Here is a 23,148-nt window from a genome sequence, read left to right as displayed (position 1 = left end):
TGCGACCAGTTTCTTGTTCAGATAACCAGATGTCTTGTAAACATAATTTTTTTAAAAAGGAAAACAAATAGCGGACTGAACCTCAGAAAATTCAGAATAGTGATCATGTGTTTGTTCAGCCAAGAGAAACGCACAGAGTGTTATATGGTAGTTAGAGTCATATTAGGATAGGATTGGTTTGTTTGGATTCCTTCCATATCTGTAATCCTTCCTTATCTCCTCCCCATGTACTCCTATATATATCGGCCCTCTGAGGCTCAATACAATGTGTCCAATATTTGCAGTATTTCCCTCTTCCTATACTATTCAACACAGAGGTCTTCCGGCTAGCTCCACAGGGTGGTGAGCTAGACGACCTGAGTTCGAAGCCTCACCCCTTCTAATTATTTGATATTAGATCCTTCTCTAATATTCGTGTATTGTTTGTGTTTATTCAGCCAATCTGAACAAATGTTCAAGTCGTCTGTTGTCTCGAGTTTAGACAGAAAGGTTCCAATCTTTCAGAAAATCTCCTTTTTTGCAAGGTAAATGCCGTCATGTAGTTGAATTATTACTTGTGTTTTAACACAGTTTCTCAATTTCAAATACATGTTTTTGCTCTATCTCAATGGTCGTGCTGAAGTGGATGGAGACTGCAGCAGAAATCATTCTTGTTATTGAAGGCACTTATGTTTGAGGAAGATGATCATTCAGCATCAGCACCAGTCTTATATTTCGAAAAGGAAGTAACAAACCCAGAAATTACAGATGTACAGAAATACTTTATTTATAGAGACAACATAACTTATTCTCCGCGTAAAGTTTACAATATCGTACCATAAAACAAGGGGAAATCAAAACAAAATTAAAGATAAATCCCCTGATATGTTCTTCAGTTTACATTCCTAACTCGAAGGCCGACGCATCGAAGCTATCGGAGAGGCCAGTGCCAGTCTTGAATGTGATCTTCCCAGCAGAAGACTCATCAACATAGACCTCAACCACACTGAGCCACAGCATCAGCTCTTTGGTCTTCACCCCTGCAATCTTCTTCACCTTCCCCTTTTCGACGAATGCCGTCACCTCGGTGGCATAAGAGACTGTCTGCTTGATCTTCTTGAAGGTGTGCTCCTTCTTCTTCCTGTGAACAATCCACATGAACCCGTTTGCGCGGTTATACCCAAACTCCTCCATATCATCCAAGGGAAATAGCCCTTCTGGGAGGCCAAGTTCAGAGAGAAGCTCAATGGACTTCTTCTTGGCTGCTTCGTCACCATTTGCGATCTCTGCACCGACACGGTGGCTCTCAGATGATCTTAGCTGCCATTTCAGCAAATTCTTTTGATGTCTAAGTGCTTTGTGAGAGGCTGTGTGATTCTGAAGTTGTGATGAAATGTTCAGGGGGGAGGACTATATATAGGGAAGTGCAGTGTGTCTTAGCTCCTAATTGCATGGTTTGAGTCTTTGATAAACTGAGACTAGAATAAGTGTAAAAATTATTGTGATGATTTTTTTTCTTGACTTGGTTCTGTTCTGGAGTACAGAGCCTAACATTTTGGACCAGGTCACTCTGTCTCACTGCTCTTCAGGCAAAGCACTACAAGGTCAATCTGGTCATCTCTGGCAATATCACCATTGTGCTATTGTAGCCTTGTTTCTGTGGAGATGTCAAGGAAGCATATGCGAATCTATGGAATTGGTCATGGTTTTCAGAATCACTAAGTACCAAATGGTCAGACAAGGCTAGAGAATTGCCATGACTTGACTGTTTTCTTCAGTCACGACGGCCTTAAAAAAGAAGTCATAGAGTATTGACTAGAGTGCTGCCGGTCTCACTCAGTTGGCGCACACACACCATGAATGAAGATATTTTTTTTCCATATAATGCAATGAAAATATAATATTTTATAATAATGTAATGAAAATTTTAATTTTTTTAGATAGTGTAAGGAAAAATATATGAACCGATCAAACAAGCCTATCTTGCTTGCATTGCAACAACTATATAATAATAAGCAGGACAGGTTTCTCCCATCCCATCAAAGCAAAGATCCAATTAACTCGACAAAATTAACAACAAATTTTACTATTTTAGCACACTGATCCTAGGAAACCGCGGTTTTCGATCAAGATCATCAGATTAAATGATCAACATCAATGTATTTCTTCAGTTGCACTGCACATCTGATGGTGGTACCTTTCTTTTCTGTTCTTGAACTGATGTAGATCAGTGTATGGAACACGTGGACATTGCTTCAGGCTGAATATGCTGCTATTCTAAGTGGCATGCCATTTCTTTGAAATTAATCTTAAATATATATTTTTGTGAGAAGAAATTGATCTTAAACAGGTCATATAAAAGATTTTAGTATTGGATAACCTGAATTTTATGGGAACAATTTTATCCCTTGATCAAGCGTGGCACTTTCATGTTCTTCCAAACAACATGGGATAGTTATCTGAAGATAATTCAGGAGGATACACTATCTAATTACTTTCTCTGAAAAAGATTGATTCACTAATTCCTCTTTTTTTTTGTCATGTACTACCTCCTCCGTTTTCAATAAAGAACGTCGTTGACTTTCAGACACATTCATATTATTACGTAATTATCATTTATTTTGCTAGAAGTTGTTTTATCAGTAAAAGTACTTACGCATTTACACAAAATTGTTAATAACACGAATAGTCAAACGTATGTCCAGTGTCATCTACTTAAAAAAAATGGAGGAAGTACTCTACAGTAACTTCAATGAATCTACAATTCTACCAAATCAAGAGGAGATTAAAAAGTGATAGGAACATTTTGATGGAATAACATAGGCATACCCGTTCGTTTCTCCGAAAAAGTTTGATGGAATTTTGATATTCATGGCATGCTTTTTAAATTGCTAAACGGTGTATTTCATGCGAAAACTTTCTATATAGAAGTTGCTCTAAAATATCAAAAAATATAATTTTCAAGTTTGTAATAACTAAAATTCAATTAATCATACGTTAATACTACCTCGTTTTATGTAAAACACTTAATCTGCATTTTCATCTTTATCTACATGAGTTTCAAACACTGCATGGTAGTACTAAAAAGCATTAGGGGACCCACCTGTTAGACCAGGGATTTTTTTTATTTTTTAGACATTTTTAGTTTTTAATTTTATTAATAAACAACTCAAAAAATATTTTCAAATCTAAACCTTTTGGCCATGCGGCCCATGCCAGCTCATCTGGCGTGACCAAATAACTCTATCACGCCATGCGCAGCTGGCATGGCAGTGCTCTCTGCCATGTCAGCCTTTTGCCACGTCGCCAGTGCTGGCGTGACATGACAATGCTGCTGAAGCCAAAAGGTTCAGTTTTTGAAAATATTTTCTGGAAATGTCTATTAATAATTTTTTAAAAAAAATAAAATGGTCTAAAAGAAATAAAAAAAATTCTCAGACCAGTCCAGCTACAGCCTACAGGCAACTTGTTCACACGAAGCCAGTCAAGAGTAGGCACCCCAGTGGCGCAAGCTTGGAGCTCTCCTGCCCGAGGGGACGAGCCCTCGCGCCACGCGATCCTCCAGCGCCGGTGGCCATGGATTCCGGCAAAGGAACCATAGGTGAGATCTCTCTCGACCTACTTTGCACGCCTTGCACCCCCTTCCCCTCCCTCGCGCGCGCGTGGTGTTGCTGGTCGCGGCGGTGGCTGCGCAGGCTACGTGTTCGACGGAATGCCTACTGACCGATGCCAAGATTTAAACCGCAGGGCGGGAGGCGATGCGGCGGTCGTGGGCGGACATCCCCGCGGACATCATCGGGGTCGTGGTCGGGCGCCTCCCCAGCGTCGAGGACCGCGCCAGGCTTCGCTCCGTCTGCCAGGCGTGGCGCGCCGCGGCGCGCCTCCACCACCCGCCGCCGCCGCTCCCCCTGCTCGTGCTCTCCAACCTCGCGTTCTCCGGGTTCTGCGCCGACGGGGCCATGGCGGAGACGCGCCGCATCCCGCTGCCCGTGGAGGTGGCGGCGGCGGCTGGCGATCTCCGTTGCGTGGGATCGTGCGAAGGATGGCTCGCCGTGGTGCGGCAGAAGAAAGCCCGGTACTTGGGCGATGGCGCGTGTTTCTTGGTGAACCCTTTCTCTCGGGAAGTCGTCAATCTCCCGCCACCTTTCGTGTCCACCCATCTCGTCGACGTCTACACCAGATCGCTGCCCATCATCAATGGCTCCGGCGTGGTGGATTGCACGATCCACGCCGCGCAGTATGTGATGTCGTTCTGCAAGGTGATCCTGTCCTCTCCACCTGGCTCCGGCTCAGCGTACACGGTGGCCGCCATCTCCGTGCACAGGAACGGAGCTAAGCTTGCTCTCTGGAGACCTGGGATGACGTCGTGGTGCATTTGCTATGGGGGCTGCATCAGTAAGTTCAGTGATGTTGCCTTCTACCAGGGGAAGTACTACATTCTCAGCAAGCTCACCACGAACCTCTTTGCGTTTGAGATCACGGAGGATGATTGCGGGATGATGGTTTCTCGTGTTGAGAGGTGTGTCACTGAGCTGCCCCAGGTTAAGGATAGCTATGGACAGAGGTGGAACATGGTAGAATGGCATGGGAAATTGTTGCTAGTTGTCAGATACATCGGTGGTTCTGAAGGTTGGCACAACATTTGCAAGGTTAGCGTATTCGTGATGGATGTAAGCACAAACCCTTTCAGATTCACTGAGATCAACAGCTTGGATGGCGATTGCATCTTCATTAGCCCATGTAGTAGCATGTCATTTCTTGCATGTCAGTATGATGGAATTGAAGATGATCTTGTCTACTTCATTGATGGTTACCTCTTCCCTGCAAAAAATGGCCCCCCTTTTGACAGGTTTGTGTACAACATGAGAGATTGTACACTGGCACCTTTCGCTGCAGACATATCGGATGACAACTTTCGAGCACCAGATGGCAGGTTGATGAGCCCAACATGGTTCTTTCCTTCTGAATGAACTGCTCAAGATCAATTCTGTTCCTAATGCATCATGAATGTATAGGATACCTTGATGCTGCTTGGATTTAGCACCATTGCTTTGCTCTTTGAGAAACGAAAACAAGTGTGTTGGTGTATCTGATGTCTCAGTGGTTTCACACTCGTGGGGCAAGTCTCATGGTGGTATTTCATCTTTTGTACTTATGGTACTAGAATATTCTGCTGTCTTTTGTGGGTGAGGTTCCTAGACGTATGAATACCATGACAAATTTTCAAGAGGGTGTCTAATATGATAGAACATTATGCTGTCACTATGAAAGTATGAAATACGATATCAATTCTTTTCCCTTCTTGTTACAATTTTCTGGTTACTAAGTCCTTCAATTCTAAACAGCGTGATGAAGGTGAGGATATTATCTTCATTGTGGATGAATATATCTACTGTGCTCATATGTAGCGACAGTTCTTCCGCGTGCCGTTCATTGCTGAATCATGAGAATAAAAACTTTGTGGCACTAGAGGACTGGACAATCTGGGGTGCTGGCATATGATTCCTCCTTATGAATAAACCATTGTTTCAAAATATCATTTCACTTGTCTATCAGATTGTGCCTTTTTGCTTTCTGATGTCTCGATTTAACCGTGCTAATTGTGTTGCCTTTCTGCTCACTTTGATCTTGAAATGTGTCGGTGTTACATTACGCAATGATTATTGTTTTTTTCCAAGTTACAATATTGTCATTCAGTGGTTTCGCTGACGCAATCAGGCATATCCAATTATGCAGTGTTTCTTTTATTCATTGTCTGCATGCAACTATAGAAATGTGTTGATGAATAATCTGTTTCTGTCACAAACTCTGTTGTTGGCAATGTTACAAGTTAACAACCAGTGATTATATGATAAAGATTGATGTGCTCTGAGCTGGCTTATATTTACACTCTGTTTTCAGTAAAAGCACAGTAATCCTTTATTCAGGAAAAAAAATGCTGTGAGCCTATGATAATTCTATCCAATTGTCTGATCGCTTAAGCTATTAGTTATGTGCATTTGCAAGATCCCAAACGTTCTAGATTTTTTCTTCTGTTGAGCGAACACAGGGTTCACATTTTTTCTTCATGAATGCTGGAACCATTTTAGCACGAAATTATTTAAAATTTTAACTGAGTTTATAAATTCTGACCAAATTTACACATATTTAGAAAAATAAGAAAAAAATTGGCCGAGATAGTTGCTAGTGGAGGGAGGTCCAAAATTTCGGAAATTTCGAACTGAAATTTCAATCCATGAGTGAACACAATTTGTATTACTCATAGAAAAAGGAGAATTTGTGTGCAGTAATTTTTTGGTGTTTGGTCTATCTTTTTTTGGAGGGTACAACCAAAGACTGGAGACTGAGATGTTCTCCAAATTTCATAAGAAACTACCATATCATATCAAGTCGGAAGAAGAGAATGGCGCGGGAAGCCAACCATTTGAAGTCCGCCTGGGTCACTGACTTGTGGGCCCGACCGTGAGCAGGAGCAGTATTGTACGTGGGCCTTACGTCAGCATCGTCACTCTGTGGGGCCAGGATGTAAGTGACAGCGACGAGAATTCAAGCAACTACGCGGGTGGTTTAACGGTAGGGAGAGGGAGCTCTATAAATTGGGGAAAATCCTTCGGCTAATCGTCTCGGGTTCTCAAAACTTCTCGAAGTTTCCAGTGATTTCACCCTACCCCTCTCCCTCCTCCCCCTCACCACTTTCCCCAACTCTGTTCTAGAAGCTTCTGGAAGGTTCAGGATCAGGGGGGCCGTAGGTAGAGCTCGCGCGTCTTCCCGGATCACGGCGATGGCTACCGGCACCGGCACGGGCGCCGTCTCAGGTGATCTCCTCGTGTGAACCACGCGGTGGTTTTGGGATTGATTTGGGGGGGTTTTGTTTGTCGTTGCTAAGGTGTTCGGTGGAATGCCTCTGACGAGTTCGTTCTTCGTTCGCAGGGCCGCCGTCGTGGTTGGACCTACCGCTGGGGATCGTCGGCGCCGTGCTCCGCAGGCTCCAGTCCTCGGCGGACCGCGCCGCGCTCCGCTCCGTGTTCCGCCGCTCGTGGCGCGCGGGCGCGCGGGACTACCCGCCCCTGGTGCTGGCGCCGCCGCTCCCTCTGGTCCTGTACCCAAACTTCGCGCTCGCCAGCGTGTTCTCCGATGGCGCCGCGGCCGCCGGCCACCGTGTCCCGCTTCTCGCCGCGCTGCTCGACGGCGCCTTCCCGGGACAGTGCATCGGCTGCTTCGAGGACTGGCTCGTCTGCACCTGGCTCCGCCTGAGCATCCCGCTGTACCCCACCGTGGGCGCCGATGGTGGCTGCGTCTTGGTGAACCCTTTCTCCGGGGAGAAGGTGTCGCTGCCGAGCCCGACGGCCACCCATTCATGTGGCGCCATTCAGAGGTCTGTGCCTGTCAGCAATGGCGATGGCGAGGTGGTGTGCACCATCCATGCCGATGAATACGCAATGGCTCTCTACAAGGCAGTTCTGTCCGCGCCGCCCAACGCTGGCTCGAGCTCGAGCTCTTCCTCTGAGCTAGACCTCGGCTCCAGTTGCATTGTCGCTGCGGTCTCTCAGAGAAAGGGAGAATACAAGCTTGCCTTCTGCACTCCAGAAACGCCATCTTGGTGCATATGTGAGGGCAACTGCATCAAGAGTCACATTGACATTGAGTTCTATCTGGGGAAGCTCTACATGGTCGACACCCGCAATGGAGATCTCTTTGCCTTTGAGCTTGAGGCACATGATCACGTCTTTCCGGTGGTATCTCTCGTCGAGCGCTGTCTGATTGAGAAGCTGCCCTCAGCTGAAGATGGTGGCTGGCAAACTTACAATCTTGTGCAGTCTCTTGGGAAGCTGTTGCTACTTGTCAGATACTTCAGAGAGAGCTGGGACCAATTTGTTGGAGTCAGAGTATTCGAATTGAGCTTCAACTCAAACCCTTGGAAATGGATAGAAAAGAAGAGCTTGGATGGCGAGAGCATTTTCATCAGCTCATCCTGCAACAAGTCCTTTGCCGCCTCTCAGTATGAGGAGATTGAAGATGACCGCATCTATTTTCTTGATAGCCTCTGCCCTAAGTTCAACCCTAAGAAGTCAGACAGCTATTCATATTGTTCCCAGGTTTACAACATGAGAGATGGAACAATCAATCCATTCTTGATTGGGACAGGACCAATGAGCAATTACTTGGGGTTTCCAATGTGGTTCTGTCCTACTCAATAAATCGCAGCACCGAAGATGCAATTGTTGTTGGCTTTGTGAATCATTTGCTTCTGTGGATCATGATGGTGTCTGGGAAATGAGATTGTAAATCAGCAGAAGCTTCTGTTGTTTCTGGATGAATAATACTGCAAATAGTATAACCTCCTGAATGAACTGCACACCTTTTCTGACAGATGAAATTCTTGAGACTTGCATGCTCTGATGTTACTTGTAATCTGTAGATATATCAGTTGTTGTCATTGAAATGTATACTTTGAATGATACTCCTTTTGTTGATGTGTTCTTGATGAAGCTATATTGATCATTACAATGTTGAAATTTTCTTGTTCCAATCTGCTACTAGCAGTTGTAAAAAGTTCCAGTAGACAACCAGGTTCCTTTTCAGTGCCTGTTGAAAACCTGGATGGAAAATCAGCATGTGAATTCTTACTTACAATCTGTGAAAAGGATTTGCACAAAATTATCTTTGTAGTGTCCCAACCTGAATTTACTTAATGCTCTTCGGTTATATTTGAGCTGTGGAAACTATACTGCTTTCCTGACTTCTAGGATGAGCTCTTATCCGGATTTCAAGTTTAACTCTTCTTTCTTGAGGCCGATGACAACTGGCTGCTGTTGCGGCAGCCATTTCCACTGTGAATTTGTGTTGATCAACGTTTGACCGGTTATCTAGACTTAGTTTTTCAGTAACTTAGACCTCCTGCTAATTTGTCTGGTGAACAATGCCACAGGTAATCCCTCTTTCTTCCTTCCTCTGCAATCCAATTGCATGATCCGGTGCACAATTTACTGACGATCTTCCAGTGCAAGTGGGTAGTCCCACTATTCGTATAAAAACCCGCTTGCTAGTCTATTTTTACATGGTAATACAAAATTTAGAAGAAAAAATAAACTAGAAGTGGGATAAGCGGGACAAAAATAATATCGCTATATGCCTGTATCTGCGTCATGTCGTGGGTTAACTGAACTATATTTTCTTCGCAAAAGTAATAAAAAACTGAACTAATATTGGTGGAATATAGCGATGATGCTACATTCATCAGCTCCGGCTAACTCCTTTCCTTTCTTTCTTTTTTATCTTTGTTTTCTTTCTTCCTTGGCATAGGCTGGTCTGGCTGAGTGCGTCGTGTATCAAAACTCTATTATTCTAATATATTGACGTGTAATTTTTTTACGCGTTCGTGGAAAAAAATTAACTGAATATCATCGCCCAACACTCCATCAAGAAAATTCATCGTAGCCAGAATCGGGTTAGTCATGTTCTTGCGAATAAAGCCCGGTCTGAAAATGTCTCTGAGTTCTGGTTGGGAGGGAATTGTAACTTTATATCACAGTTAATCTGTGATGACTCTTTATCTTAGTAATATATTTCCTTTCCCCGCAAAAAAAAAAAAAAAAAAAAAAAAAAAAAACACTCCATTCTGCTTGTGTTCGGTAGTCTACCATGTTGACTTGCCGGGCCGTATAGGAAGCAACTTGAAATTGGGCCGAACGATCTACGTGGGCCGAATTGGGCCCAGAGGATTCGATGGGCTGTCCGACCTGCGATGTGAGGTGTATCCGGATTTGGGCCGTGCGCCGTACGGAGATGCCCACGTGGCGAAGTCCCACGAGGCCACGACACTCCCGTTTGTATAACTGTTGCATTGGAATCGATCCCTTCGTTCGTTGGATTCGCTCTCGCGCGCCGCCGCCGCCGCCGCCGTCGAGATGGGAGCAGCCGCCTCGACGAACAAGCAGCCGTCTCCTCCGGCGAATGAGAATATGGAAGAAGAAGCCGAAGCCGGCGGAGATCGTTGCTGCTGGTCGTGGTTGCCGGAGGACGTCCTGCTGACCGTGATGGGGTTCATGGAGGTCCCCGACGTCGTCCGCTCTGGCGCCGCGTGCTCCGCGTGGCGCGCCACCGCCGCCGCGTTCCGCCGCCACCGCCTCCCGACGCCGAGGCAGCCGCCGTGCCTGCTCTACGCCTGCGACGCCTACGGCCCCGACGCCGCCGCGCTCTACTCCCCCTCGACGGCCGCCACCTTCCGCGTGCCCTTCCGCATCCCGCGCGCCGTCGCGGGCGCGGCGCACGGGTGGCTGTTCGCCACCGACGACGAGGCCAACCCGTACCTCGTCAACCCCGTCACCGGCGCCCGGGCCACGCTGCCGCCGATCACGACCCTCGACCGCGTGAGGAGCCGCGAGACCCTCGTCGGCGGCGTCGTGTACGGCGTCGACGTCTCCCCGACGGTCGGGGGGAATATACGGCACATCACCGCGGAGCGAGCGCGCGACTGGATGTTCCGCCGCGTCGCCGTCTCCGGCAGCCCTTCCGCCCCCGCCGGGTGCATCGTCCTCCTCGTGCACATGCCGTTCTCGGAGCTCTCCTTCGCCAGGCCGGGCGACGCGCGCTGGACCTCGCTCTCCGGCGTCGCGGAGCTCTCGTTCGCCAGGGCACCCGACATGGCCATGGTGGGCGACTGGGGCTCGATCCTCGCCATGGGGGAGCTCCATCACCGCCAGTACTGGACCAGCATCGTCCACAACCACAAGAACGGGCTCTTCTACCTGCTGCGCCACTGCGGCTCCATCTTCTCCCTAGACCTCACCGGCGGCGGCGCGTCGTCGTCGTCGTCTCCGTCTCCGGTAGCGCGAACCGTCCTGCGCTCGCCGCCGCCGCCGCATCAGTACTCCTCTGGTCCCAAACCCACACAGTACCTCGCCGTCACGCCGCGCGGCGAGCTCCTGCGCGTGACGCGGCGGTGGCACCAGACGGCGATCGTCGCTCCGCCGGACGCCTCCAACGGCAGGTGGCACGTGGAGCACGCCGTCGCCACGACGGGCGTCGAGGTCGAGGAGATCCGCACGCCGCCGCCGCCGCTCGCCACGGCGGCGTCGACGGCGACGGCGATCAGCGTGGCGGGGCTCGGCGGCTGCGGCGACGTGGCGCTCTTCCTCGGGAAGAGCTCCGCGGCGTGCCTCCCGACCGAGGGCTTCCCCATGCTGAGGCCGAACTGCGCGTACCTGACCGACGACGCCGGCGGCGACGTGGTCCGGTCGCCGGCGGCGAGGCGGGACTTCGGCGTCTGGGACTTCGGGAGCGGGAGGCTGCAGAGGCTTGGTGACGTGTGGCCGCTTCATCACCCGTGGCTGTATTCTCCTTCTCCGATTTGGATTACGCCTTCTCTTTATTAGGACTGATAATTCTATATTGTTCTCGCTTGTTAATGGCATTGTCCAATGCATGATTAACTGATACTAATCCTAAATATTTATCATTGTATTATGGGTCAGTTGAGAATGCAAATTACTGAATATGTAGATGCTTTTGAAGTTTTGATAGCTTGTTGCTTTTCTGCACTTGAGCCTGTAGACCGAACTCTGTATAATTAACAATGTTTTAAATAGCGAGCTAAGATATTTAGCGGTTAGCTTCTCATATAGCTATAGTGGCAGCTATAACAGGCTAAATAGAGCTATAGTGGCTAAATTGCATGCAAATAGCTAGAACCCTTCTCAAACAGCTATAGCGGGAAATTTTAAACCTGACAATTAATGGAATACTGTAATTAGAGAGATTTTACAGATCTCGATAAAATCTTTCGGAACCAAAATTTTACATTTTAATACATGTAGATACCAAATTGTATACTAGAAAATATGGTATTTCTTAGCATCTTAGGATAATAAAATTATCCTCTATAACAATCGTCATTCTATCTGAACTCTTAAACTCAACTTTTACCAAGGATGTTGTCATCTGGGGTAACAACTCTATAGTACTAAACACCAAACATTGATGTGTCATGTGAAGTGTCATTTATGAACTGAACATTTTGGTTACATCCTCTCCCATCCATCCTTCTCCTCATATGCACTTTATTAATAAATTATAAACTATTTTTTTCTCACAAATTATTTATATTGATTTGTGATTTGATTGCACTTAAAATCCTCCCAAAAAAACAAAGGAAAGAAAGAATCCCATTGAATTTGGCATTGTCGATTAACCCTTGTCGTAATGATATGGCTTTTAATAATTAAAAGTGATCTAATATAATACAAGTTATCTTTATGTGTTTTAGTTAACTCTACTCTTGATCTTATCACACGAAGAATAGAATACTATATAAGCAATGTAATTGTACTCTTAGAATCAATTGTGAAGGGTCTTTTATTACGTTTTGGATGATGTTGTACCTACCTGATAACGTGCTATAATCTATGTGATATTGGAATGTTTTTTCAATTGAACCTTTTCTAAAGTGAGTTAGGGGTTTATCCCATCACCATATATCTCTTTACTTTAGATACCAAAACTCACTAGCTGTGTGCCTAACAGCGGAACCTGAAGATCTAAACTATTTACATTATTAAAGAAAATATAAAAATACTATCATTGATATATAGTTTTCAAATGGATCTACTACTGAATGTGCTTTCTCTAGCTTGAAATTTCACGGGCTTCATCAATTCAGCCATCCTCAGCGCTCAGCGGTTTGGATGTGTCACTTTAAATAATTTGTCAAGGTAGCATATTAACAACAAAAGCGCCTGTAGCTCAGTGGATAGAGCGTCTGTTTCCTAAGCAGAAGGCCGTAGGTTCGACCCCTACCTGGCGCGATTATTTTGATTTAATCTTTACTGCTTTTAATTTTTTCCCCTGTTACTTTTATGTAGTGTAACTGAGCATGGGAAATTTGGAAACGCATTTTCAATTTTTTTTTTCTAAGCGATAGGACAGTTGCCGTTTCATCTTCTTCAATCTTTTGAAAATTAATTAGTAATAGAGTTTTTATGTAGTGTAACTGGGCATTGGAAATTTGGAACTATACTTCTTTACGCATTTTCATTTTTTTTTCTAAGCGAGAGGACAGTTGCCGTTTCATCTTCTTCAATCTTTTGAAAATTAATTAGTACTTCCTCCGTTTCACAATGTAAGTCATTCTAGCATTTTCCACATTCATATTGATATTAATGAATCTAAACATATATATCTATCTAGATTCATTAATTTTAATATGAATATGAAAAATGCTAGAATGACTTACATTGTGAAACGGATGGAGTAATAGAGTTCAGGTCATCTCCATGTGCTTGAAAACCCTGGAATTCCCCTTTCCAAAATTTCTCACATCACTAGGATTACTAGAGACATTGTTGCCTTTGCTACTTTTATGCGACTAACAAACACGGGGAATTTAACTATTTGTCATTATCCAAATACCCTTCTTAAGTTTGTCCTTAATTTTTTTGCCCCTTTAAGGTGGTGGCATCTTAACCATTTGCCACTTTTGCCTATGTGGCATGCCAACATAGCAACACAGTGACCGCCGAGAGAGAGAGGAACACCGGGGAGAGAGAGAGGGGAAGGGGAGAGTTGTGCAGCCGACAAGTGGGTCCCACGTCGATTTTTACACTGTGTTGCTATGTTGGCATGCCACATAGGCAAAAGTGGCAAATGGTTAAGATGCCACCACCTTAGAAGGGCAAAAAAAATTAAGGACAAACCTAAGAAGGGTATTTGAATAATTGGCAAATATAAAAGTGGCAAATAGTTAAATACCCCAACAAACACTACTGTGTGACTAGGTCATGTTCTTTTCTCCAACAAGAGTGGGATGAATATTAAGATTTTCGTGGCACGTTTTTCAAACTGCTAAACGGTGCATTTCATTCGAAAACTTTCTATATGAAAGTTGTTCTAAAATATCATATTAATATATTTTTCAAGTTTGTAATAATTAAAACTCAATCAATCATACGTTAATACCACCTCGTTTTGCGTAAAAAACTTAATCCACCACCTCATACCATACACCGATCATATGATTATGGAATCAGATCCTTTGCAAATTACTGCCCTATAACTTTAAGTGGCTGACATATGATCCCCACAACCAACGGGCCCATATCAGTGACCCAGCGCAACACAGCAAAGGAGACTCATCCTATGATTACATATGCCCAAACCCAGACTATCTGCAGGATGTGAGGACATGAACCACTGTTTGCTGTTCATGGTGGTTTTCCTTTGCATGTTCGGTGATATGGCTTCTAACAGCTAGCCTGACCGTTGTAAATAAATCCTATTTTGGGTGGCCAGCCATGGGAAGAACTTGCATTTCCATGGCGCTCACATCCCTTCAAATCATTGAACTGAAATCGGTTGTGATTGCTCCAACAAATTGGGAATTGCATGTTAACAACCTTGCAAGTTAACCGCCATGATCTACTCCCAGCTTCCGACTTTGTGACCGATTGATGAGTTCAATGTTTAGTGCCACCATGAGAACAAGCTTAACGGGTGGTCAGAAGAATCAGCCGGCCCTAGTTCATCCAAAGCTTGAGGACCCTGTCTTTCCCACCAGACGCAACCTTCTCACCGTCAGGGCTCCAATCCACAGCATACACCTTACAGATGTTACATACAAATGTGAATATCATGCTGATTGTTCTAGACTTACCCACGCAGTTAGTCTGGAACAAAATGGACTTACTAGACAACAAAAGGAAAATATATGCGTACCTCATCTGCGTGGCCTGGCAAGTCCTGTTTCAACTTGTGTGTTCGAATATCCCAAACCTGAATTATACAAACAGAGAGCGTCAGCGCTCAGCAGTTAGATATTCACGGGGAGATAGAGCCTCATAAAAAAAGATAAGTGTATCGATCAGTTTGTGCTATCAAGGTCCATGCTATACAAGTAATTGAGTTTATAATCCAGTATGCATAAAATTAGAAACAATTATGACATCTCAGTAGCAGTTTCAGCAAATTTTCATGTTGGATTCACCAGTTTTTGGGATGATTATTGAAGCATCACAGTAACTCCTCAAAGGCAACATACAAACTGAATGGATTGTTGGTGCTCGCCACATAAAAGACAGGATTTTGTATGCCAGAACCAAATGGAGACAAATATATACCTTTAGGGTGGAATCCTTGCTTCCACTGAGTAGAAGCCTACTGTCGGCAGACCAGCTGAACAAAGAAATAATGATATTAGGCATCACAGCATGTATTAATGGAACACTAGGAAGATGGAAACCCTACCTGATCTGGTAGACATCTGCAACATGTCCTCTGAAAGCTGCAACGAATTTGCCTGTAATACCGTTCCATAACTTGACAGATTTGTCAAAGGAGGCACTGGCCAACCACTGCCCATCAGGAGAGAAGTAGACATGGTTTACGAGCTGCACAAAGCAAAGCAAATGACAAAATCATTTATAAGCACAGGTATAGATAAAGAATTTAACCTGGCTTAATAAAACAAAGCCATAATATCAGTTGGTTTATGTCAACTTGTTCGAGCCATTTGACAACTTAGAAAAGTTCTAATGATTATAACAAAAATCTGATCTCTAGATGGGTTTGGACGCTTTCAGACCATTAATTCAATGACACTGATTCATTATTATTGTAAAGTTTGGGGGAGGGAACTCAGAGGATTCCCAATCTGTTCTCAGTATTCAATGGGGCAGAACTGAGAGCAAGAAACGGCACAAGTTGAAATGTACAAATGCAAGAAAATTTGCTGGAGCTGTCAAGACAACATACCTTTTGATGACCAGTCATGCGAGCTTTGGGTTGTTTACTAATTGTTGGTTCCCAGAGAAACATAGTAAAATCATCAGAACCTGATACTAGTCTCTCAGGCGCATTGCCCCTCATCTTCTTGTATCTTGCAAGGGCTGCCTGAATATTCAAAATTCTCAAGTCACAAAAATCATTTCAGCAAGCGACAAATGGAAACAACAAAAACAGTTTTAGCACTGATTTATGATTGCATCATACCTCCTTCATTTCATCTGCAGTTGAATATGTTTTGCCAGTATGGTCATAAGCCCCAGTGCGCAAAATATACTCGGTGCTCAAAGCAAGTGAATTGACCCAGTGCCCATGACCCTGCATATGCGTAGTAACTACTTTAAAAAGATGACAGACACTGACAACTAGCATAGAATAGCTGACTTGAAAGTATGGAAATAATTCACTGCTACAAAAATATTAAGTCCAGTAAATGTGCAAAAATAGCAACAAAATAATATTAAAAATAATCCACAAAATCGTTTCTTGGATACGACTGATGATTCACAATTGAAAGGATACTTGGTATTTGGTACTTGATTCATGAATTCAAGAATACAATATTACTTCCTCCATTTCCTTTTGTAAGACGTTGGTTAAAACTTAAAAATATTAAAAAAATGGAGGGGTTAGTTTGATCATTGTGGGAAGCACATATTGTCCAAAATAAATTTTCATACCCCCAACCCCCATTTAGAGTAAACCTTCAACTATTTGGCAATGAATTTTTCTATTCACAAAGCAACCAGTATCAGCTAGCTATTGCACACAGGCTGTCAGCATGCGCCTGGTGCAATTAGTATCAGGAGGGTTTGGCTTAGCATTTCGTATATGGGCATCCTAGTAAATATGAATTGTTCCTTGGTCTTTGAGCCCAAACCAAGCAAATATGGCCTTTCATAGCCTACCTGTATCTTAAATGACCGAATTATTCTAGCCATCGAAGTATTTTCAGAAGGAAATAAACATGAATAGTCAGATTGGTTGTTCATAAAGAATATGCATTCACATGAGCTTATTCTGTCGATCAGGATGAAGGAAAATTAGAATATGGTGTGCTAACATCAGCCTCCTACATGGTTTCACTACAGATCCATGCAAACTTGACAGTTCAGCAGGACCAAATGTTTTGAATTGAAATTCATCTCCAGATCCAGTACATCTGTATAACAATGTGGACACTGACTCATGGGAGCATAAACATTTCCATAAACTTTAGAATGCCCTGTGAAAATGCTGGTACATTACCTGCAGTGTTTTGACCAACTTTCCCTGAGAAGTTTCCCAGACTTTGATTAAGCAATCTTCAGAACTGCAGTACACATACATTGGTTTTAGAATTTTATCCATCTATCATTGTTTCTAAAAGTGTACTTCTCAAAAACAGCTCTTTGTACAGATAATCGTATAGCGCCATCAACCATCAAGTATCATGTATTCATGTGTGGCATTACTACAAACACTCATGGTAAATGTTAAAATAAGAACTTAGATTAACCAACTACAGTGCAGAATTCAACCATTTTTGCATAAAGTTATGCTGTCTATTAGGAGTGAACAAAATAGCAATGGGTGCATGAGGAAAAAGAAAATAACTGGAAGCCTTAGCCAGATAAAGGTCTATGCCTACCATCAGAAGCCAAATTATGGTGTTAAAAAAATCAAGTATTGGATATTTCACTATAAATAGATTTAATAAATTTTGGTAAATGCAGGGAATACTGAGGCACCAAGAGAGGGTTGTAGCATGGGTTGCTAAGAGCTATATTTGTAGTTTCTTGCTCACGATTGCCAAAGTAGAAACAGTAAGCACTGGTATGCATATTGATTTCCATTCAAAATACAGATTAAATATGTTCGTTATCCTATCATATTCAGAATTTACCATGACAAATAAAAAAATTGTTTTGAGTCATTTGTGGCCTCAATAAATTAATCTGTCAAAAGGTAGCAGAGTTGACAAACACAGAGGTTTTACATCATATATCTGCAAGGTCAATATATCGATTTTACTATAAAATATGTTAATGTGTATGACAACACTGGTACATGGTAGAATCCTGAATACAGATGGCATTACTGCATTTATTGGCATACCTGTTTTAGCAAACCAATTCATATTCTGAAGCTAGTAAACTAATAATTGATATAAAAGATAAAGGACAAAGCCGTGATCCTTTGTCTAAAAAGGAAGAAAGGACGACCTATGTATACAATAGTCTTACCCAGTGTAAATCAAACCGTCTCCACCCCACTTGACACAGGTCACCGAATTAGTGTGACCTGTAAGGGCAATAATGCACTTCCTTGTGGTAATATCCCAAATACGTGCGTCACCATCCTTACTTGCACTTACAAGACGGCGGCAGGGAGCTTGCAAATGAACTGGCTCCCAAGATACAGCAGTAATCCATTTTCTATGCCCCTAATTTGTATAAGTCCACAACAAATGAGTACTGGATGGCACGAAAAAATGAAACATCCACAATATCTAAGTACAGTGTCCATATATTCTGTCCAAAACTATGTGCATGTGAATCTATCATACCAAGAAAAAACATCGCAGCAGTTCTTTTCAACAAACTAATTTTCCACATACACATAAAATTCACACATAGGGCAGTGAGATCTGGAAATATGCAGATCAATAGCTAGCATAAATTTTTAATTCATATTTCTACACAGCCTACAGGTTACCACTTAAGTACTTAACTGAAAAGGATTTCATGATCTCACCGTAAGTGGAGTGCCCAATTGTTTGCCTGTTTTTGGGTCCCATAATATAAGCTCCCCTGACTTGCTTCCACTAACAAGATGGTTCCCATCAGGTGACCATGCAATGCAGAGCACCCAGTTTTTGTGGCCTGGAAGATGCAAAGTATGCAACAACTAACTTTCAAATACTAATGGTAGAAGATATTGGATACAAAGTATGCAAAAGGAACTATCGGATATTGACCAAAAATCGGTTTATGTGATGTGTTATTAACAAGAAATAAATTATTCTGTATTTTAAAGTTCCAGGGCTACTAACTCACAGCTTTGCCCAACAGAACTAATCTAAAAGGAACAACAATGAATTACTACAACATTAAACACTGACTATGAAGATTAATTAATGCTAAAAATAATTTACATGTTTATTGTGAGTTTGACCAGCTTGATATCTCTCATGGTAAATCACAAATGTTGGTAAGCACTTAGTTATCATCAAGAAGAATAGCCATGCCATAAGCATAAAAACCAGCATCAATGCATTGTAAATATTACAGTTGTTTAAGACATGAGAAACATGACTGCAAATTACCAATACCAATATGCAAGAATTCAAAGAACCACCTTTGCATGTGAACAATGGGGTCTGCGTGTTCAGATCCCAAAACCGAACAGTGGTGTCACCTGAACCACTAGCCAAACATCTTCCATCAGGGCTGAAAGAGACAGCTAATACGGCTTCTGTATGGCCTGAAGATGGATAAGATAATCAAATCATTTCACAGCAGTGTAATCTAAGCACAAAATAAATAAGTAGTTTTGATTTTTCATGCATATGGTAAACATTTGATGATCACCTAGGATAAACATGTCCAAAAGCATCTTAATATGCCTGCTCTAGACTCTTCTACCTCCTCCCCACCCCAAACACACAAAAAAAGTATCTACATAAAACTACATTCATTACTATTGAATAGTAGGCCTGTACAAACTAGTATTGTGAACCATGGATACATACAGTGGCATCTACAACAGATAAAACAAATGCAAAGCTTTCTGTCCGATGATATTCCCATGATAATTACAGTTCTATGAGAAATTACCAAACAAAGAGTCATAAAATTGTAATAGAAAAGAAAACAAGTGTAATGAACATAATCCGACTTACCAGCAATTGTAGCAGAGCATCGGTTGACTGGCCTGATGCGGAAAACTGCTTGTGGTTGATATACTATGCGCAGGGTGACCTCAACATTTGCTTCATTCATTAAACCAAAATATACAAATCAGAAATGATACACCACACCTAGCGTATATTATTTTTCTTCCCCAATGAAAAAAAGTATAGATGAACTTCAGATTGGAGTCCCACCATTTTTTTGCTGCATGTAAGCACCAAGCTGGACAGATAGCTCTTCATCTCCGATGTAGAATGCATAGGGCAACTTGTCCTCCTAAAGTAAATGTTTAAAGTAATGAGGTCACACAAGTAGTACATTACATAGCTGAACATAAATTTCCCATGATACATCCATTCAGATTTTTTTTTCTTTTTATGTGAAAGCTTAAAAGTAGACTTGTCCTTGTTGTAAAGGCATTAATTTCATCTCCCGCCAATGAATTATGCAAAAAAAATCACAGAATTAAGGGAAACAACTCCAGACAGCTTGTGATGTTGCCTAGTACTCTAGTTAGGTGGTTTCACAATGTTTTCTCAACAAATAAATCGATGTGACAAGTGGTTCCCCAAATCCGATATGAATATGAATTTTAAAATTGTCGCTAAACCAAGGGAGCTAGCCCTCCGGCCGGCATGGTAACAATAGCAGTGTAAAAAACGCAAGCGTGCATACGTTGTGGAGAAGATGGTTGACGATCTCCTGAAGCTGCGGCGGGCCGACGTTCTGCGGCAGGTAGAGGGCGGCGCCGAGGTGGTCTCCCTCGGGACTGACGAGCTGGCACATCACGCTTCCGCTGCCGCTGCCGCTGCCGGGCTCCTGCTGATCTCGGTTCTCCATCTGAAATCCCTAGCAAGGAGCGGGATGGGGATCAGTCAGTTGAACCCCAAATTTTGTTAAGAGAGAGAGAGAGAGAGAGAGAGAGAGAGAGAGAGAGAGAGAGAGAGATGAGGAAGAGGATGTGCGTGCGGAAGCTCACCGGCGGCGGAAGCAGGAGGACGGCGGCCGGCACCAGTAGCTGCTCGGCGGCGGCGGCGGGCGGGTGGCAGGTGAACTCGAGAGGAGGCGGGGAAGGGGGAAGCGAGATGGTCGACTAGGGCGCAACGAGTCACGTGGGGGCCCAGGCCCAATTACATTACTCGGATGCTGGCTGTATGGGCTTTTATGGGCCAGAAACATTTCACATATGGAATATGTTCACTATTGGACCTTCATCTCGACGTCCAGTTTGAATCGTAACCTTGAATCACAAACAAGCCCATATGGCCATATGTCTATATTATCTGAGAGATCAAAGTAAGGGCAGTAGGTTCTCAAACTGTTACTGATTTAGTAGTGATGCTTATAACTTGGCGAGGAAGTTTAACTTGTAGTAACTCCGTTTATTTTATGTTTGACAAGGCCGTACATAGGAAATGAACGACCAGATCTCGTCCACGCGTGGGAAACAACGACTCTGATCAGGTGGACTCAATCAGAAATACTGAAATAATAAGGGGTTTTATGCAAAATTCGATGGCGTGGATCGGACAAGCTCGCGGCGAATCTAGCACGTTTAAGATATCTAATATGCCGTTAATTTTTTCTTGTGTTTGATCATACATCTTATTTTAAATTGTTCTGTAAATATAAAAGATATAAGTTATGTTTAGAGCACTTGTAATAAAAAAATCATAACAAAATAAATAACAATTAGATTTTTCTTAATAAAAACGAAATATTAAACTTACATTAAAAATCAACGGCGTTAACAATAGAATACGGAGTAATAATTTAGGCCGGCGTATGTGGTCGTTAGCTCTGTCCAAGAACGTCTGTAACTCTTTTTTTTTGTTGTTTGTTTGCTTAATTAAGGGCGGTGTTTCTAAGGAACAAAGGCAGCTGGCAGCCTGGCACTAGTACAATAACAATTTTTTCGTGCGGTCGAAAACGATTTTTGCATACGGATCTTTCAACCGTCTGTAACAAAGTGTCTGCAAAAATCACTACTTTTGTGTACGGGTGGCACACCCGCATCTGATTTTCGCTTGCAGGATGGTTACATCGTCCGTACACAAAAATAAAAAGCCAAAAAAAATAAAATCTAAAAAAACAAAACCCTAACCCTAAAGCCGCCGCCGGCGACCTTTTCGTGGTCGCAGTCACCGTCGCAGTAGCCGGATCCGCCACCTCCCCACCGCGGCGGTCGTCACTGCCGCTGGATTCGGGTGGGAGACGGCCTCCGCCGTCAGATCCGGGCGGGGGGCCGCCAGCTCCGCTGAATCTGTGCGGGGGGCGGCCGTCCGCCGCCGTGAGCCCACCGCTCCCGCCCGCCGCTCCCACCCGCCGCTGTGCGCACGCCGCCGAGCCCGCCGCTCCCGCCCGCTGTCACCAGATCCGACGGAGGCGAAGAGACTGGAGCCGGAGGAGAAGGAGAAGGAGGTGGCGCCGGCGCCGTGGCCCGCGGGGTGCGAGCTCGACGCGGCCGCGTGGTGCTAGCTCAGCTGAAGTGAGGAGAACATCGAGACGAGGAGAGGAAAGTGAGGAGAAGATAAGGGGAAGAGAGAAGGGAAACTAGAATTTTTTTCGAACAAGTTGGAAGGGAATGGGTATTTTTCTGTGTGGATCGATTAGGAGGCCTGCCTGTGAAAATTGAGTATTTTTCCGTACGAGCATGTTAAAAGCATGTCTGCGAAAATTGATTTTTGCGTGTTGTTACACAAAAATAGAGGATGATTTTCGCACACGCGATCAGTTATGATCCGTCTGCAATCTAAATGGGTCGTGTGGATCAAGGTGAGCTTTCGTGACAGTTTTTTGTGTTGACTGATGCCCTGGTTTGTTCTTCGGTTCTTATCAACGTTGTTCTTCGGTTCTTTGAGCATATGATCGCAAAATCGATTTCCTACCGAAGAAGCGAACCGTGCACGTTATATCTATTGAATCATATTTGTCAGTTTCATAGAACAAATAGAACTCAGTCGAACGGAAGGAGTAAAAAAATACTATCTCTGTATTTTAATGTATGACGCCGTTGACTTTTTAACCAACGTTTGACCATTCGTCTTATTCAAATTTTTTATGCAAATACAAAAATACTTATGTTATGCTTAAAGAACATTTGATGATAAATTAAGTCACAATAAAATAAATAATAATTACATAATTTTTTTTGAATAAGACGCATACGTTTGTTAAAAAGTCAACGGTGTCATACATTAAAATACGGATGAAGTATTTGTTATGCATGCATGCAAGAAGAAGATTGGTTGATTCTTCTTCGCGGATCCCACGAAACGATTTTAACGTTGCAACTATGTGAAACGAAAAAGTTTCATTGTTTCGCTAATTCTATTAGTCGAACCAAACACTATAAATGTCCAAACTGTCAAAGCTTGATGTGCCCTTGCTTGGCAGCCCGAAGAATTTTGCTATGGGCCGTCTCATACTGTAGACTGTAGTACGCTTTTTCCACGGCATGATTGACTCAAGGTGCACTAATAATTGGCAGCTTATCGAGAAC

The 23,148-nt window shown here is 43.4% G+C and overlaps 4 protein-coding genes, 1 non-coding gene and 1 pseudogene across 6 annotated transcripts; 4 read left to right on the top strand and 2 right to left on the bottom strand.

Moving 5' to 3' along the window:
* Positions 1–794: 794 nt before the first annotated feature.
* Positions 795–1,306, bottom strand: LOC127755468 (uncharacterized; annotated as a pseudogene).
* A 2,140-nt stretch (positions 1,307–3,446) lies between these two features.
* On the top strand, positions 3,447–5,310 carry LOC127755193 (uncharacterized). The gene is made up of 2 exons (XM_052280851.1): positions 3,447–3,580; positions 3,727–5,310. Exons 1-2 carry the CDS (start codon positions 3,556–3,558, stop codon positions 4,947–4,949), a joined length of 1,248 nt encoding a protein of 415 aa, XP_052136811.1. The 5' UTR covers positions 3,447–3,555; the 3' UTR covers positions 4,950–5,310.
* Positions 5,311–6,760: 1,450 nt separating this feature from the next.
* Positions 6,761–8,177, top strand: LOC127753662 (uncharacterized). The gene is made up of 2 exons (XM_052279077.1): positions 6,761–6,794; positions 6,910–8,177. The coding sequence occupies exons 1-2, from the start codon at positions 6,761–6,763 to the stop codon at positions 8,175–8,177; spliced, it is 1,302 nt and encodes a 433-aa protein (XP_052135037.1).
* Positions 8,178–9,887: 1,710 nt separating this feature from the next.
* On the top strand, positions 9,888–11,354 carry LOC127753883 (uncharacterized). The gene has a single exon (XM_052279332.1). It carries the CDS (start codon positions 9,888–9,890, stop codon positions 11,352–11,354), a length of 1,467 nt encoding a protein of 488 aa, XP_052135292.1.
* Positions 11,355–12,709: 1,355 nt separating this feature from the next.
* Positions 12,710–12,782, top strand: TRNAR-CCU (transfer RNA arginine (anticodon CCU)). The gene has a single exon. It is a non-coding gene; the product is annotated as a tRNA-Arg (tRNA).
* Positions 12,783–14,185: 1,403 nt separating this feature from the next.
* Positions 14,186–20,735, bottom strand: LOC127755402 (notchless protein homolog). 2 transcript variants are annotated; one of them, XM_052281076.1, is made up of 14 exons: positions 20,626–20,735; positions 20,322–20,495; positions 19,841–19,922; positions 19,637–19,726; positions 19,093–19,218; positions 18,490–18,617; positions 17,979–18,178; positions 17,002–17,065; positions 15,961–16,071; positions 15,724–15,861; positions 15,217–15,359; positions 15,090–15,144; positions 14,689–14,745; positions 14,186–14,573 (listed from the first exon to the last, which is right to left on the bottom strand). In XM_052281076.1, the coding sequence occupies exons 2-14, from the start codon at positions 20,484–20,486 to the stop codon at positions 14,490–14,492; spliced, it is 1,443 nt and encodes a 480-aa protein (XP_052137036.1). In that variant the 5' UTR covers positions 20,487–20,495; positions 20,626–20,735; the 3' UTR covers positions 14,186–14,489. The 2 variants fall into 2 exon arrangements, with proteins under 2 accessions (XP_052137036.1, XP_052137037.1); XM_052281077.1 differs by having other exon boundaries at positions 20,322–20,486; positions 20,626–20,717.
* Between the last annotated feature and the right edge of the window lie 2,413 nt (positions 20,736–23,148).

This window comes from Oryza glaberrima, chromosome 11, assembly GCF_000147395.1.
Source record: "Oryza glaberrima chromosome 11, OglaRS2, whole genome shotgun sequence".
Classification (NCBI taxonomy): domain Eukaryota; kingdom Viridiplantae; phylum Streptophyta; class Magnoliopsida; order Poales; family Poaceae; genus Oryza; species Oryza glaberrima.
Note: the sequence above shows the minus strand (reverse complement) of the source record. Positions and strands in the feature narration are given on the sequence as shown.

Coding starts and splice junctions, on each gene's coding strand:
- LOC127753662 (XM_052279077.1), top strand. CDS start 6,761: ATGGCTACCGGCACCGGCACGGGCGCCGTCTCAG. Junction 6,795..6,909: donor CGGCACGGGCGCCGTCTCAG/GTGATCTCCTCG, acceptor CTTCGTTCGCAG/GGCCGCCGTCGTGGTTGGAC.
- LOC127753883 (XM_052279332.1), top strand. CDS start 9,888: ATGGGAGCAGCCGCCTCGACGAACAAGCAGCCGTCTCCTCCGGCGAAT.
- LOC127755193 (XM_052280851.1), top strand. CDS start 3,556: ATGGATTCCGGCAAAGGAACCATAG. Junction 3,581..3,726: donor TTCCGGCAAAGGAACCATAG/GTGAGATCTCTC, acceptor TTTAAACCGCAG/GGCGGGAGGCGATGCGGCGG.
- LOC127755402 (XM_052281076.1), bottom strand. CDS start 20,486: ATGGAGAACCGAGATCAGCAGGAGCCCGGCAGCGGCAGCGGCAGCGGA. Junction 17,066..17,978: donor GACGGTTTGATTTACACTGG/GTAAGACTATTG, acceptor TGTGTACTGCAG/TTCTGAAGATTGCTTAATCA. Junction 14,574..14,688: donor TGCCAGGCCACGCAGATGAG/GTACGCATATAT, acceptor AACATCTGTAAG/GTGTATGCTGTGGATTGGAG.